The sequence below is a fragment of the Anarrhichthys ocellatus genome, unplaced genomic scaffold (genome assembly GCF_004355925.1).
Source record: "Anarrhichthys ocellatus isolate YVR2014 unplaced genomic scaffold, GSC_Weel_1.0 scaffold85, whole genome shotgun sequence".
Taxonomy (NCBI): Eukaryota; Metazoa; Chordata; class Actinopteri; order Perciformes; family Anarhichadidae; genus Anarrhichthys; species Anarrhichthys ocellatus.
Window position 1 is genome coordinate 758,865 of NW_022280115.1, and position 17,696 is coordinate 776,560.

At 42.3% G+C, this 17,696-nt stretch overlaps 1 protein-coding gene across 4 annotated transcripts in view; it reads right to left on the reverse strand.

Annotated features, from left to right (window-relative positions):
- Nucleotides 1-3,526: 3,526 nt before the first annotated feature.
- Nucleotides 3,527-17,696, reverse strand: part of fam110b (family with sequence similarity 110 member B) — a 52,007-nt gene continuing 37,837 nt past the window's right edge. For 3 of the 4 annotated variants that reach the window (XM_031874897.1, XM_031874898.1, XM_031874900.1), the window contains 3 exons: nucleotides 8,727-9,375; nucleotides 6,239-6,648; nucleotides 3,527-4,829 (listed from right to left, as the gene is read on the reverse strand). In XM_031874897.1, the coding sequence (XP_031730757.1) occupies nucleotides 3,947-4,829; nucleotides 6,239-6,648; nucleotides 8,727-8,849 (1,416 nt within the window). In that variant the 5' untranslated portion in view covers nucleotides 8,850-9,375 and the 3' untranslated portion in view covers nucleotides 3,527-3,946. Of the gene's footprint in view, nucleotides 4,830-6,238; nucleotides 6,649-8,726; nucleotides 9,376-11,679; nucleotides 12,967-17,696 lie in introns of those variants that run through there. The other variant, XM_031874899.1, reaches the window with a different exon arrangement.

The window sequence follows — 17,696 nt, forward strand, 5'->3', positions numbered from 1 at the left end:
GAAGGAGTGAGCGGACGGGTATTCAGTTGTTTGCAACCACACCACTAGATGGTAATCCTACACACTGTCCCTTTAAAGCCTTGAGCTAAGTTTAACTAGATCATAGCGGATAGGTGAATCAGATGTCTTGGGTCTTTCTGAAAAGCTGAAACATGTTACTTTTCTGTCCATATTCTCAGCTAAATAGGTATTTATTATGCATGGAAGTGAAGTAAGCCTAGCAGAGTTGCTGCTGTTGACACACTTGAGGGTGATGGGAAGGGAGGTGGCAGACAGACACACTGACAGTTTGCTAGACGCTGACTGAGCCGCTGCATTCACACCTATATGGCTTCAGGCCTTGAGACATGTCAGCAACGCGCAGACATGTTGACAGACTACGAGGGTGAGGGTAATCCAGCCCCCCCTTCATTACCAGGGAGACACATAGGGTGAAGACACAGGTTTTGGACAGATAGAGAGGCGGATAAAGACGAAGCAGAGCCGAGGGCATCGACAAGAAATCGTACCGTAAACGCAGCACGGAGTGTTCTTTGACGTAATAGACGAGCACTCCCTTCCACCCTCCTATGCCATACAGTGCTGTAAGAGTGAACAGACAGCTTCATTATAGTATTGCTCTCAGGGTAGGTATAGGGCCTGGTGGTCTACATAATCAACACTGTTTTGAAAGGAGAGTTTTGGTGTCCTGCTTGAGGTGTTCATTCCATCGCAGATTGCCATCTCTGTTAAAGGAAACTTCAATGCTCATACAACTCGAGACTTTCTGGTTCTTTGACCTTTAATTCTCCTACAGATGTGCGTGTGAATGTCTGTAAAACATTTCACTGACGGGAGTCATGCGGACTGACTGGTAACTCCTTCATTGGACCATTTTGGTGACTTCATCCCGTATCACCGCGACACGGTGCGACAGAGGAAAATAACCGTGGGATTGGAATCAGGTCCTGCTGCACTTTACCGAACCAGGTTGGTGTATTCAATTGATATGTTTCTATTTTTTGCACTGTGGATGTTGATTGTTTAATGTTATGCACCACACATATGTGCAACATACCTTCACAAATAAACGGTTCTGATCTGATAATGAGCATTATTAGCAGAGGCTGATCACTTACACCTCAATCATTTGAAAAGTGCGTTATAAATAAAATGCATTATTATTATTATTTATCCCTTACATCTAAATCATTCATGTAGAAGATGGAGTGTTGTCTTTTTGAAGAGAATAAAGACACTCCATCGATCAAACGTAATGATGAAGAGTAATGCTTCATCATCAAGGAAACCACCCTACATATTTTCTTACATACATAATGCAGACACCAGCATGCAGAGAGCACACTGAGTGTCATATAGTAGTTTGGCAAACTCGCACTTTATAATAATTATTTACTGCTGAATAAACCTGTCAGCATCAGTTGCAGCATCAGTTACATTGGCGATCTAACACGTTCAGTTAAGAATTTTTACAGCTGGTTAAATCATTTATCATTTATCAATTCATCTCTGAAGATTTGATAATTACATTCTTTCAAATCGTAACAGTAAAATATAAATTATATAATTAAATTTGATCATTTGGTAATTTTGGCGGTCGCAGGACTGTAATGAGCTTGTCCAATTTGGGCTGAATGAAATGATTGATTATTTTGGGGGAGGGGCGTCGGAGGGAAGATTTAGCATCTTTTGGAGGTCATGCTGCTAGCTACTTTCATTGGAAAAGAGTTGGCATAACTGGGCTGACTTTTTAGGTTGGATCATTTTAAAATCGAGTGTACTCTTGCTCAGCACCATTAGTAATAACATTTAGTACAATGGACCATTTGACCAAATCTCATCATTTTGATGAAAAAAAATCCCCCAAATGTATGACATCATTGAATTCTAAATGTCAGGGTTGTCGGCAGTGTGGAACGGCCTCTGAATGACCACATCCCATCACAGGACATTAAATATCTTGAGTGAAATAGTTTGTTGGTTAATAAATCATCAGCATAACGATTTGATGATGTTACCTCAATGCTGTACGGATAAGTATGCTTGAGATTATATACCATATTGTGTGTATCTGTCCAAATCATTCAGTGTCCTCTGTTTCCTTCATCACTCAGTCGTCATCACACACTTCAAGGCCTTCATTCAGCAACTACAATACCTAGCTTAACAAGAGCTAAAGCTAGCTTACTACCGTTAGTGTTTCATGACTTTCTCAACATTTGACTCATTAATAACCAATTTGTAACCCATTGAGTTGAATTGATCAAATGTTCCTTTAACAGTCAATATCAACTTCATCACGGTCACACAGTGTACCAGCGTCACTGACTTTCCAATGTGAATTTTGACAGAAAGAGTTCGGTATCTGTTTTGCAAAGATGTCAGGACACTTTTCAAGGTTGGTTTAAATGGAGACATCAACAATGTGACATCAGCCTTTCTCAAAGTGGACATTTGACTTGCAGTAAAAACACAGGTAGAACAGGTAATGTTGATGGTGGCCCTGAACAACCAGTAGCATGTTTCAGTTAACAGCTATGGAGCCAGTTGCTATGAGGAGTTAACGGTTAGGGCTGTCACTTTTTAATTCCAATCGCAGGTAAAATGTTTTGATCCGATCTATTGGATGCATCTCTTAATTGTCACTCTGACCTGTCAGTAAACTAGGCTAATGTTGTTCTCTCTTTGCAAACGCAAAATGCAGGTAACCAGTGAGCTATGGTGACCAGATAATCATAACACCAACTATCTGAGAATTAACGTGAAGAAGAAAAAAGTAAACCGTAAAAAACACTGCAGTGCCAAATCATGTATTATTAGTACTTTTGCTAATGTCAAAGATCTGAGTAACGTTACTTCTTCCACCTCTGCATTAAAAAATGGTGTCTTTTATGGGGCGGAGAAATGGGACAGTGGCATGAAGGGTCGCTGAGCCGCCAGTGTGGGGGGGGGGGGGCTACATAGAAAATAATAGACAACAAATAATTGACAATCGACGTTAGGCGGTCGTGTGTTTTGGCCTTTACAGTAATTACAACAAATCTGAAAACAACTGTTAGCTCGTCACTCAGCGATGCAGTGGAGGCACCGCAAATCAACAGAATCATGTCAATTCAACAAAGTGACAGCCCTAACATTGGTCAAAGAAACATGCGTTTTTAGAAGTGTTTTTGATGTCCGCCACTCGCCTGACTCATGAAACATTCTATCAATCCACACTGACTCAGAGACAGATCAGTACATTCATACTGTGTGTCTGCATGGTGAAGACAGTTGGCCTAGCTAGTGTACTCTCAGCTCCCCAGGAGCTACTGAGAGGACAAAGATGGCAGAACCAAGGTTGGAGTTATTGTCGACTGAACAGATAGAAAGCTAGGTAGCTAGCAAGCTATGTAGCAAGATAATCCCACTTACAATGCTCTGATTAGTCAAGCCAAAATGTTCTCTGTGAGAAAGGCCTTTAACCCTTCGATGTGAGGCAGTCATTTGATGAGTCATTGGTAAATCGCAGTGCATTTCGCTCCTCTTGTTACTTCAGCAAATTGACAGACTGTCTGTAGGATTATCCATAGAGAAACAATTAATTAACTAGTTGTTCTCAGACATGTCCCATGGTTGTTTGTCTCTTCAGACTGAGACAGTTTGATCATATAACTGTCCAAGTTTCATTCCTTTCTGGTTATAGTGTTCATGATGTTCTAAACATAAGTGGACTGGAGTCCTTTTCCTCATCCCTTCATTCATTTCCTCACCAGGTTTGTTAGACACGTCAGGCTTTCTCTTGCATCCATTCATTCATCCATCTCTGCATTTTGACAAATTTTCTGTTCAGCGACAAGATCACAGTCTGTAAACCTGTGAGAGATTCTGGTCCATCTATCCCTTCTGAAACATGGGGCAGTTCACCTGTAGTTTAAAGTACATCCATTCCACTGTAGTGCTTGCCCTAAACATGTGAGACTTTTTGCGTCTCTCTTGCCTGTTTGATGCTGTACAGCCACTTAATGACTCTTGCATTTCGCTCCACAGCCGAGATGCCATATGGAACACGCTCCCCAGCCTCCTCCTCCTCGTCCTCGTCCCCGTCTGACAGCCCATCGTTAGAAGATCGGCGCGACCGGTCACAGTCTGAGGAGATCATAGAAGCTGATCGGAAGTTCAGGCTGACGATGTCTGAGTTGGCCCGCGCAAAGTTCTCTGGACCAACTGCCTCAAGCTCCTCTGGGTCGAGGCCGCAGTAGTTAAAAAAGCGTTCCACGTCAGCTCCCGCCCGGGCATACCGGTCTGACAGGTCTGATTTAGATCTGTGTAGCGAGGAGCGACGAGCCACGGATAAACCAAGCTCAAGCTCCGGGTTGGCATCGGTTGAAGTATTGGAAGGATCTCCGAAATCGCAAGGTAGCAACTGGGGGGCGGTGTTGTCGCAGAGCAAGGGGGATGGAGTTGGACGAGGGGGCGGCAGCGACAAAGACAGAGCCGGGGGAGGTAGGGTGACGGGGTTGGGTTTTGGAGGGAGGGGCGGAGCTGAGGAGGTGCTGGATCGCGCCATGCGAAGTGGCTTGCCATTGCACAGTCGCAGGAGGTCGGAGGAGGAGTGGGAGGTGAGAAGAGGTGGTAATGGGGAGCGAGAGCGATCTATAATGCCTTCACCTCGTCTGCTAAGGTTGAGGTTTCCTCCCTGTAGTGGACTGCGACGTCCCCCACTGTTGATCGGAGGGACCTTCAGGGAATGGGAGAAGGATCGGAGGGAGTGTGAGGTGCTTGGACTGGGAGCTGAGTCTGGTGGTTGCTCATTAAGTGTCATTGTAGATCGGTAGGTTAACGGCACCCTAGGAACAGAAAACAAGAAGATAATTACAATGCAGGAGCATTTGGTAGGAAGACAAAATCAAGTATGTGGAGTTACTTACTTGTGGACATAAAGAGTAATTTAACAACCTTGGATATGGCCCCTTCCCAAATTCAAAAAATGCAATCAAAGCCAGATACCTAATCCCATGGTACCCCCTTCACCAATCATTCTGCCACTGCCCCCACAGCTCTGTTAGATCGTTGTTCCAGCTCCAGGAGACTCGCACTACTCCGCCCCTGATTGGTTTACCCTGATTTTCCTACCCTAACCCTTACCAATCTGACTCCTCATGCCTAAACCTAACCAATCCAAACAATGAAGGCACCGACTACTAGCCAATCAGAGGCCGAGTAATCATTATTGCTTAGATAAACATCCAGGGTTATCCAAATTCCATAAAACCAAGTCACATGCGGCTTACGGTTTCACTAGCTTAACATGAAGCACCTTTTTTACTTGCAGACTGAAAGCAGTGACAGTGTCCCAACCTTCGATTCTCCACCATCACGGACCGTCCAGATACTTGTATGAACTGCTAGCTTAGCTTAGCAATGTTTTAGCAGAGGCAGTGGAGAGTTACAGAACAAGGGATGTGAATGAGTGGTAAGAACGGTGTAAATTTGCTACTAAAACTGTAACATTGATCGACACCGTAGTAGTAGTAGTAGGATGTGGGGTGAATGTGACTTGTAATTTGGAGGTATAAAGTACAAGGCAAATCAGGACATTTTTCACAGATATTTCTTTCTGGAGTTTGGTACAGAACATATAAATAGATTAGGCGTAGAACGGACATGGAACTATTTATTGTTGTAAATTGTTAAGGTGACAACACACGTCAGTGGGTCCTTAAAGTGTTATCATAGGTCAACAGGAAGAGAGCAGATGCAGCTCTGGAGAGTGATAGCTAGCTAGTTAGCTAAATAGCTTGTCGTGGTTATAATGACGCTAGTGAGGTGGAGGGACTGTTACACCCAGTGCTGCCACTGGCTGTTTGGCTTATTTGCTGTAACTAGTGCAGCATTAAAGCATAGTGAAATTAGAAAGCTAGCTAACTTTCCAACTGTCTGCTAGCTAGCTTGCTAATTCCACCATGCTTTAATGCTAAACTGGTTACAGAAAATAAGCAGAACAAAGTCACTCATCTGGCTAAAAACGATTTATTACTATGGAGCTTTTACATCAAACAAACTGATATTTCCAAGAAAAGGCAATGGATACACAGAGCCAATAGCTTCATTAATGCAGTTTTGTTCAAACTATGGTGACTCCCCACAAGCCTGTTCAGGATAATTTAGGAAATATCAGTCAAGGTGACCTACTTGCAGTAGACGTGTACACAAAAACGACTCATAACCATTTCTAAATATTAAATTAGTAAATTACCCCGATGGCGTCCAACTCCTGGCCATTCCCCCTGATGACCTCATCAACACAGCACTTTTAGCTCCACCCCCTAGTCCTTCAGATCCTGCTCCTGAAGAGGATGAGTTAAGCAGATTTTTAAGGATCTCAAGGTTTAAATTCCCCCGTTTGCTGCTGCCGCTGCTTGTTGGACACATATCTGCCTTGGCGTTATTATTGGATGCTTTGAAAGGTATCCCGCCTCCATTTCCTCCTCCACCAATCCCAGGGCCTCTCTTGGACAGGAGGGTGTGACCAGCGGGAGGCTTAGCCATCACGGGTGGTTTGATTGGCTCCTGCTTGGCGTTAATAACTTCCTGGCTCTTGACATACTTGGCCTTGTCAGCTTCTAGTCTCTCAACAGCACTGAGGCGCTTTGGGTTCGGTTCCACCTGAGACACAGATTCAAAATTAAATGTTAATGAACACAACACTCATTAGCCATTTTCTGTACATGTTTACCCTACATGCTCCTCCCTGCTTACCCAGGGTTGTAGCAAACCCAACTTCAAGAGAGAGCCGGGGACCACCCAGAACAGCTTGCAAACTTTTCAGGGCAACAACTTCTAGACAGACCAACTATTGAAACTAACATTAAAACCTTCCTTAGAGGCTCACCTAAACATGCAAGTCTTTGGACAGTGGACACGAGTGCACCACAGAGACATGAAGAGACAATGCAAGGACAGATGGTCAGATAGGGCGCAAACCCGAGGACCTACCCGCTGATTTGACCATTTTTCCTTGATATTTGTGCTTCTACCATACAGTACGTAGGCTAAGTAAGTTACCAATGTAGTTAAATGGTTTCCTTTTTGTCTGTTTTAACTGTGTTTATTGTTTCCTACTTTGTTTTACTGTAGCAGACAAAGTTAATACTGTTAAAAATCCAGTTATGAACAACATGGATCAAAGATTTGTGGTTGCGTTTTAGTTGGGTGGAATCACTAAAAAACGTATTGACATGAAACAGGCAGAGGAGAAGACGGCCAAATCAGCTGGTGTAGTGTGGGCGGGGCATCAAGGCCACTATGGCTGTAGGACATATCATTTTTTGAGGGGCCAAACTGATGGGGCGCAGCAGCCATTGCCATAATGGCCTTCGTGAAATTTCTGCTCTGATTGTGTCATACGTACGCAGAGTTCATTTTTTTGTTTGAAATGGACAAGACTCCTAGTTAGCTATTATGCCAATAGACTTTTGCCATATAAGTAATAATATAAGAATTATTACTTATATAATAATACAAGTTTTGTTGGCTACACATTTTCCTGTGATTTTAGATTAATCAGAAGAATAATACATTTTTTTGCATCTAGTGCAGTCAGAGGCATTAATTCAAATCTAGTAACAGATAAGATGTCAGCTTCTATGATAGAACAAAGACTTCAACATGAGGTGTAGGGGTAGCAAATTATCCAGTTTCAAAATCATATCAGAGAAGATATAGGGAGTGTTGTTTTGAAACAGATTTTTTTTAAAGCTGACTTTACAAAATTAAACATCCCTTTTCAGTCCAGCATCTTTCATGACGCTTTAGTTGTGGGCACAGCTTGCACAAGTATAGGCAGCGGGATGTATTTACCTGTCTTAAGGGTGAGAGCTTCTCCCCTCTGGGAGGTGCTATAGAACACTGTCTACAGAAACAAGCAGACACCAGAACAATTTCTTCCCATAGGCAGGCAAAAGGGTTACTTCTCCCTGCTCTCAAGTGTTCCTGATCAATGATCAGTGCGTGGCCCCGCCCCCATATTTAAGGGAGGCTGGAGGAGAAAGATCTATCTTCCAGACAAAGCAGCCATCTATCTATCGTGTAGTTTTCTTTTGCTTCTTGTTTTATATTTGTTCATTTACTTTTTAATAAGGAGGGTAGTTCAGTTTTCAAGGCTTTGTTTGTAGTTTAGTGTATTCACTGTTTTGATAATTTAGGGGGGCTCAGACTTCCCCTTCTTTTTTTTTTTTTTGCCCAGGCCTCCTGTTAGTTTTGTTTAATTCATGGCGTAATCTATAAATTAAACCCAATCGTCTTTTTTAGACTGACTCTTGGTTATGGCTATCTTTGTGTATGTAGCTGGTCACACGGTTGAGCCGAATGTTTTCCTGTTGTGGAAGTGAAATCTTCACCTACGGGCAATTAAGAGTCGCCAACTAACCTCACCTGAACGTCTTTGAACAGTGGGATAATTAGGGTGCTCACACTCCACACTGTCTAGTGTCTTTTAATTGTAGAACTACAGTATCTGTATGGAGACTGGTGATGGGGACCCTGGTATCACTCTGTATTGAAAGAATAGGGGATATTGTCCACCACTTCTCCACAACAAGCACTCTGTTTTGGATATGGTCTTAGTGGTTTCAGTAACAAGGTTACACACACACACACACACACACACACACACACACACACACACACACACACACACACACACACACACACACAGCTGATTCCACAGAGTGATGTAACAGTACCTGTCTCCTGAAGTAGTCGGGGCCCTTGTTGAGGATGCGGAGGGGTACGGTGGAACTGAAGGCTGTTGCGGGGCCAGCGGCCTTGCTATCTGGCAGGGCTGGAGCCAGTGTCTCTGTCGGCATGGCAACGAGGCGACTGGGGTGGCCGGCCGTGGTGGCGTGGTGCGGGGGGGTCGACAGAGGGCGGGGGCACCGGAGGACCCCCAAAACATGAAGACACAAGGTGGAGAGGAGAAGGTCTAGAAAGAGACAAACCCCCTGGCCCTCCTCATCGCCTGTGGGACCCTGTGGAGCCGAGCCAGACTTTGGGCTGGGTTTGGGGTGGGAGGGGGTGCTTGTGAAGTACTGTATTGAAATACACTACTGCGTCGCCATAGTAGGATGATTAGCATCTAAACAACTGATCTGTGATGGTCTTTACTGAGAGGTCTCTACTGGTTTGCAGTACTTAGCAAGATGGATAGAAAGAGAGAGAACATGCTCAGTGACAGGAGGGAAAGGAGGACATACAGTGATGGGTGTGTTCCAGTGCAGTGGTGTGGATGAGTGCTTCCACGGGGGCCGAAGGAAAAGCAGAGGACGGTGGAAGAGGAAAGCCCCAACGCCTCTCCACGCTCGCTTCAGCTCTCCTGTCAACTCGCCACACTATCTGAAATAGGAAAGAAAGAAGACAGAGAAACAGCCAATGAGGTTCGAGTTAGACTGTCACATCATGCACCTAGCAACAATAGCAGGAATAGCTAGGACACACACACACACACACACACACACACACACACACACACACACACATTCCAAGGTACCACTGTGTAAAGAAAGCTGTCTGTGTAAAGGATGACATAAACATAAGGGTCAAACTCCAGAGAGAGCCCACTGGGGCCGCCCACTCAATCCCGTCATGGTCACTTTAGTGCTTTGCTCAAGGGCACCTTAGTGGTGCTATTCGTTGAGAGAGGACACCAGGCTGGACACAAGCCTACTACCGTCTGGTCAAAACTCTGTTTTCTTTTTCTGAAGACATGTAGTGCTGGTGCCATTATTCTCCGCTGTGCATTACATGTGGTGCTAATTAGCAAATGTTAGCTAACGTTAGCTCATAGTTTAAAGCACACTGGTGTTAAAATGCACCCTCTCACATGTCCGTAGACTAAAGAGGCATTCAGACCAAAAACAACCCTGTGTCATAAAAACCCCAGCACATTACAAAAGTTTCCATCCAAATTCATCAGAAATTTAAAGAGAATTTCGAGAAAATTGATGGAAGAAGATGCGAATGAATGGTTGTTACCATCTTTATGTGATTATTAAGAAGTGCCAATTGTCCAGTCAGAAAACCATTTTACCAATGCAGAAGAAGAAGTATTTAAAGGAGCGCCAGTCAGACCTCAAACGATGAAGAACGATGTAGAAAACTGGATGGAAAAATTACATTTATTTTTGTTGATGAACAATGCTAAATATCCATTTCCAACTTTTCCACCTTCAAATAATCCCCCCCAAAACTTTTATTTTTCTGTGCGATATTTCAATATTGTGAACATTTACACAAAACATGCCAAAAATGCATTGATACATTTGCATTGTCACTATTGTGACCGATGGGATTGATCATAGATCACATTATTCAGCGTTATGATTGTCTCTGTTGTTTTACATTGCAGTATACATCACTGACACTGACATACTTTCCCATATTTCTTGTTATATATTCCTAGTTTCTACCTTTAGAGAGGGAACTTTGTCTTGAAGCTTTCTGCTGTACTTATAAGTAACCATTCAAGAAGGGTGCTGCATTCTGCCGTGAGTGTGACCACAAACGGAGTGTGAGGTGAGGAGGCGGATTGGAACTGGGCCATAACAGACCATGGCTGATGAGTGTCACTAGTGTGAAGCCTTTGCTGTCTTCTCTGCTCACTTTCAAGCCCCTTACACATGAAATGGAAGAGCTTAATGAACAGTATCAATAATTACAGTAGTTTCCCTTTGTATAACAGCCTCCTATAATCTGATGGAACACACAGCGTGGATTATGTCTTGTTTAATCTGGGGTGATGAAGCCGCTCATATTGGATTGAAAAATCTGTATGGAATATTAATTATGAATATGAAAGCAACTGCCTGTGTGTATTATCTATTTTCTTCGTGTGTCGGACTGACTAAAATCCTCTAATCTGCCAGCCGAATCTGTACCCTGTAGAGATGGTTTACACGCACGCACACACACACACACACACACAGCTGTGCCTCTTTTCTCTTTTGGAATATAATTCCAGCTCAGAAGCAAACTGGGGAGCATTTGCATTATTTGCTCAAACACAGCAAGAACCCAGCAGAACAGCAAGGTTCTGTTTAGGTAGCTTTATGTGAGCTGGATGAACCTTCCTATGATGGTCAGTAGCTATTCATCTCTGATTGTTTGCTGATGTGGTGCTTACATGTGCAAACTAGGGATGTTAATAATTATACGTTTAACCGTTTACCATCTTTAAGAAATTTGAACGATTAATGCTATCTGTTGAACAGTTAAAAGAAATATTAAAAATCTAGTGCGTCACGCTTAAACTGTGGCAACGTGAGCCGCAGAGTGTAAAACCCTGGTACCGACAGCCGCTGTCTGACTTCTGTTGCTCCTATAGTACAGTTATTATGGTAAGGATGATCTGTAAGTAACGGGAACGGTGTTACTGCTGTTTTGCACTCGGCAACTCCCGTTACTGCAGTCTTGAAAAGGGAGGAGTGAGCTGAGGGGTATTCAGTATGTTGCAATCTACAATCTCACCATTCACCAAATCCTACAAACGGTCCTTTTTTTAAAGTTATTAAATCCAAAGTGTGCCTAAACATTTATAGAAAAAGATGACCTACAAGATAACTCTTATTTGTTGTAAAAATAATATACATATACTGCAGGTAAGAGAGCGTCCGGTTTGTGGACCTCAGGTTAGCATCCCACCTCTTTGCAGATGATGTGGTTCTGTTGGCTCCTTCAGAACGCGACCTTCAGGGGGTTTGCAGCCAAGTGTGAAGCGGTCGTGATGAGAGTCAATACCTCCAAGGCTGAGGTCACGTTCTCTGCCGGAAAACGCTGGATTGCCCCCTCTGGGTTTGGAGTGAGTCGCTGCCCCAAGCGAGCAAGTATCCCGGGGTCTTGTTCACGGGTGAGGGTAAAAATGGAGCGTGAGATGGACAGGCGGTTCGGTGCTGTGAGGGGTAGACCCAGAACATGCTGGAGAGATTATAGATCTTGTCTGACCTGGGAACGTCTCGGGGTTTCCAGGTGCACCAGCGACCCGGCCCCGGATAATAGGAAGATGATGGATGGTTAGATTTGCGAATTGTGGAAGAAGAATTTTTGTATGTATGGAAAAGTTAACTTTCTACAGTTTGAGGATTGTAAATGTAGACATTTTAAGGATCTGTGAATGCAATGTATCATGTGATTACTCTGTGATTCATGTAGTGAACAAGGCCATATGTTTCTAGTTTACCACAAACACACAACACAGATAAACACACACACACACACACACACATTGAAGGACTGATTTCATTTGGATTAGGAACATGTGTCTTGCTCATTTCTTGCACAACTCACTATCAGACAGAGGAAGGAGAGAAAAGGTGGACAAACATTAAATCTCTTCTACTTGCAATATCCTACAGGCATTTTCTCTCTTCTTTTACACCTGTAACCCAGACTGACTTCAACTCTTATCATGCTCTAGCAGACTGGCGTGTCTACGTTTCGCCTGCTTTCAAAAATCAAAGCGAAAAATCAGCCCGCGCACACACACACACACACACACACACACGCCCTCTCTCTCTCTCTGTAAACACATGACAGTCATGAGAGAGAGAGTAGGTTCCTGCCCTAAATGCCTGCAGGACTATTCTTTCCCTGAGAACAGTTGGCTGTTCATTTAGAGGTGCAACGGATCACAACACTTACGGTTCTGATCGGATCACGGATCAGAGTCACTGATCGGATCACAGATCGGATCAGGACAAAAGGAAAAAATAGAGCAAATATAACTTCTAGAGATCCCTGATCATGTTTCTTTTTGCCGTCAATACTAATTGCCAATCATTGATGTTGGATTATAGCAGCTGGTCTACAAGGCTCCAGACTACATTTTTGGCCACCGTCTCAAAAATCATTTCAACCACTCTTAAGTCTTTAAACCATAACATGTTATAAATATTGTCCTTTTACTTTACTTATAGTGTTTTTTTCTTCATAAAAACACACAATTCAAATATAAATTAATACAATATTGTATATTTATGGACAAAAACAAATCTTGTCATTAGTTGTTTTAATTATTGCGCTTAGAGCTCGTGTTACAGATCGTAATTCCACTGGCTCCCTGTAGCATTTAGGATACACTTCAAAACTCTCACCATCACTTACAGAGCACTTCACGGTCAGGCTCCTACTTATGCAGCTGATCTACTTCACCCATATTCACCCGCCCGCACTCTCAGGTCAAACGCTCTAGGTCTTCTGTCAGTTCCACGCACACGATTTAAGACCCGTGGTGACCGAGCCTTTGAGGCAGTGGCGCCGAGGCTATGGAATGCTCTGCCTGCAACTCTACGCCTCGCAGATTCTGTGAATACTTTCAAAAAACAGCTCAAAACCCACCTTTTTAGGCTGGCGTTTGAGTAAAAACCCATGTCCTAGACCTACTCTTAAAATATGTTTTAATTTAAATTTTTTATTTTTATTTTCTCTGTGTATGTAATTTATTGACCCTAGGGTCACATTGTGTTTTTTATGCTTTCAAATTTCTGCTCTGTTAAGCACTTTGTGATTTTCTGTCTGTGAAAATTATTATTATTATCATTATTATAATTCATCTCTAATATCTATTTTATATTCATGTGAAAACATCTCCTTCATACTACTGGATTTATTCAAGGTAATCACCAAAACTACATTTTATAGATTACATGTGACCACATCATGATAACATTATAATTTACCTTCGCCCAATACTCGTTTTCACTGAGCAGAGCCTGAACGCATCATAATGTAAGCGAATGGAACCTTTGTTCCCCTCCTGTCAATTGAAACATGGATTGGTTGTTTAAATGTAACATAATCAGAGATCAGCGACTAGAAAAGCATAAATGATGTCCTGATCTCACATTTTATTGAATATTAGTGGATAACGATCATCAGTAGTTCATTTCAGACTGTTGGTTAACGTTAAACTGTGTAATTAATCTGTGAGAGGGATCCGTACGGTTCAACAGTGGTCCGTTTATGAACTGTAACGTCTTATTGTTGTGTTTACCAGGATAGCTGGTACTCACATTGGCTGCTGAAAAATGATGCAGTAGGTGGGGTTAAGATTGCATGGTTTCATCCTTCAAACCTCTGTGACCCCCTTCTCAACTAGCATTAAAATGTGTCTTGGGCGATTGGATCACAGGTGGACAGCGACCACCACAACGCACTTGCAGAGGTGGTCTGGGACACATTTGACCACATAAGTTTTGTAGTGTAAACGTTGCCGACAAGCACATGAAAGGAATACCGCGACTTTCCTCCCTTCTCTCCAGCTGGTTCTGAAATCGCTAAGCTGTTGTAGCTGAGGGTTGTAAGTTCTGAACCGAGACAGCATTTTTATTACTCTCACATTGTCAACGGCAGCACATTGAAACTTCACTCTTTCCCTTCCTACCTTTCACAATAAAAGCCCTAGACAAACACTCTGCATCATTGCTTGCAGAAGGAACTTAAATTAATTCTAAGAATTTAGCTAAGAGCAACATCTGAACATTTTGAGAATTCCACAGAGATATAGTAGAAATCGGATCAATTGAGACCCGTTCTAATACCAGGTGTGAACAGGGCCTATGTGTCCTCTATGTGTTTCTGTTAGCATGTAGCATTTTCTATCGATAGAAAGAGAAAATATGGGACAATCCAGGTGAAAACTAACACAGTGCTGATACACTGTGATAAAGGCTTTTGGTGCCTTTATCACAGTGTTCCATGTCCAGTGGCAGCCTTCATTCTGCTTCGCTGAAACAGACCGCATCGTGTAGCTTAGTGTCGTTTACACGCACATTTGGACATCACTTGGTTTATTTAAGAGTTAGCATCTACAACTGTGCACGATGTCATGTTAGTGTCTCACTCCTCCACTCTCCACCTCCTCTCTTTCCTCTTGTTTTAGGTCTCTCTCCCATGTATCAACCCTGGGCATACAGCCAGGAATCAATAGCAAACACACACACACACAGACCCTCTAGCTCTTTCAATTTCCTGTGTAAGCAGCATGTTGAGCAGATGCTGCAGAGTACTGCTCGGAAACCAACCACGCTCTCGGCAGCAGGAGGCAGTTCACTTCACGTCCCACCAGTATTCATCATAGTTCAGTGTTCCCCTTCAAAGGTCGAGCTTTCCATTTATAATCACCTGGTTTGGCACAAACACTGTTGTACTATCACAAAGAGACAGGTACTGACAATTAAAGTACCCATCAACTATCTGATGTACTTCATTCAGCTGAGTGATGTGGTTTCTTTACGATGAATATTTACAGTATTTTGCTTGTAGAGCTACAGCTCAAGTGTTACTAGTAATATTAATGAAGCTCCGTCACATGACAGTGTACTAGTGAGTCCAATGAGTTAGCTTACACAACACCAGGACCCTGCAACTGACTCACTCCAATGGAATGCAGCCATTATTGATGTTTTTAGTTTCATCTGTTGTTTTTATGCTTTGACAAGTTCAAATGTCCAAAAGGTCAAAACATAAGACACCACGGCTCATTCTTATGTTGACCTTAATAATTATTAATACCACCAAATAATACACTGAAGTGTATTATTCAAGTTGGAAACCCATGGTTTTATTAATTTTTCTCCTTGTTGCATTTAGTGTTGCTCGAAATATGACCAATGCGTTTTGACTGTAGCTGAAGTACTTTTATAAACAACTCATTTCCAAGGATTCCAGGAATAATGTTTCTCTGCTCCAGGGACAGAACATGTCTAATGTTATGGAAAAATATGAATACCTAGCCCATACCAAATCGCTATTTTCCAAGCTATTGTATCTGTCATTTTTGATAACGCTGTGTCGAGGCTTCCATCATACGGAAGTGGGCGTGGTTTCATCTCGCAGCCATGTTTCAAAATGATGCAGTAGGTAGGGTTAGGCTAAGACCTGGGGGTGAAGTTACACCGACAGCTTCAAAGCACAGTAACCCTGAAGGCCTGGTTGCTATTACTGGTTGATGCAAACTGCATGCTGGGCATACTTGGCAACCCTGAAGTCCAGACACCACGTGGTGACAGGAGCTGAGATTGGTTTTCTTGGGCTGCTCGCTTTTTTAAAAATGTCCAATGAGGGTGAAGCTTGTTGAGGCTTAGTCTAGCTTACACACATCTGGCAAACACATCTCTACTGCCCCCATCACGGCTCTCTACCCCAGTGAACTGAACATTAACACAGCGACTGCACAGCAAATATTCAGTAATGAAACACTTGTTTCAAGCAGGCTTCCAAACTAATGTGAAAATGATTCTATTGCAACACAACAAGATACACTCATTCAAACTTCAGTCACTATGAAAAACTACCCGATGACTCTGTATTGTCTGATGCAATAAAACATTTCTTTTAAATGAATTATCTATCTAATTCGCTCCACCAAGGACGTTATGCTTTCAGCTCAGTTTGTCTGTTTGTCAGCAGTATTACGTAAAAACTAGTCCCAATTTTCACAAAACTTAGTGGAAGGAAGTAGCATGGGCCAAGGAAGAACCAATAGAAATTAGGAGAGGATCCAAAAAACGGGGCGGATACACACATCATAGTTAACCTCGTTAAATGTTCAATATAGAACATGCAGATTCTGGGCCGGGATGCCTCCCCACAGCTCTCACCTCCGACGTCACAAGCGAACATGGAGGTTGAGCTGAAATGGCGTTCTCTGCTCAGGACACCAATATTAGTCTATATCTTTTATATAGCAAATAGTTGTTCGTTGCTATATTCAGAGGTGGGTAGAACAGCCAAAAACTGTACCCCACTAAAAGTACTGTTTGCAAACACAGTACTCAGTAGAAGTAAAAGTAGTCATCGAAATTAGGCCTGCAACGATCAAACGATTAGTTGTTAACTATGAAGTTGATTGGCAACTTTTTTGATAATTGATTAATCGGTTTGAGTCATTCACGAAAAAAAGTCAAAATTTTCTGATTCCAGCTTCTTAAATATGAATATCTTGTGGTTTATCTGTGACATTGAACAGAACATCTTTGAGTTGTGGACAAAACAAGACATTTGAAGACGTCGTCTTGGGCTTTGGGAAACAGTGGCCGACTTCTTTCACCCTTTTCTGACATTTTATAGGCCAAATGATTAATGGATCGATCGAGGAACTAATCAACAGATTAATCAACAATGAAACCGGCACACTACTGTCTTTGTTTACTGTCTGAGTTTAAGAAGTGAACATACACTTAGTGATGAAATGACAAGTCTTCATCTCCTGATTAGATAACCTGCCCCATATACCCCAGACATTATTCTGTAACTCTCAAGTGTGATCGTTAAATATTACTTTTATATTATACAAAATCATTTTCTTAATTTATATTCTTTGCTTGTTGTCTCCTATATTATATTATTATTTAGCAAATAATTAGTTAATTGTGTGCATTATAGACCGTGTCTGTTATGTCCAAAAGTAAATCACAAACTCCTGCTGTTGATCCAGCTGTGATGCTGTGAACAGAGAGGCATGTGGAGGTGTGTGCCTCTTAATGGATCATGAATGCATAAAATAAAAATAACAAAATAAAGTAGCCGGACATATACATCCAATAGTAACGGAGTAAACGTAATAATTATTTTCAAATTAATAATTAATGCAAAATTCTCCTAAAAGTTACTTGAGTACATGTAAAATGAGTAAATGTAAAATGAGTACATGTAAAATGAGT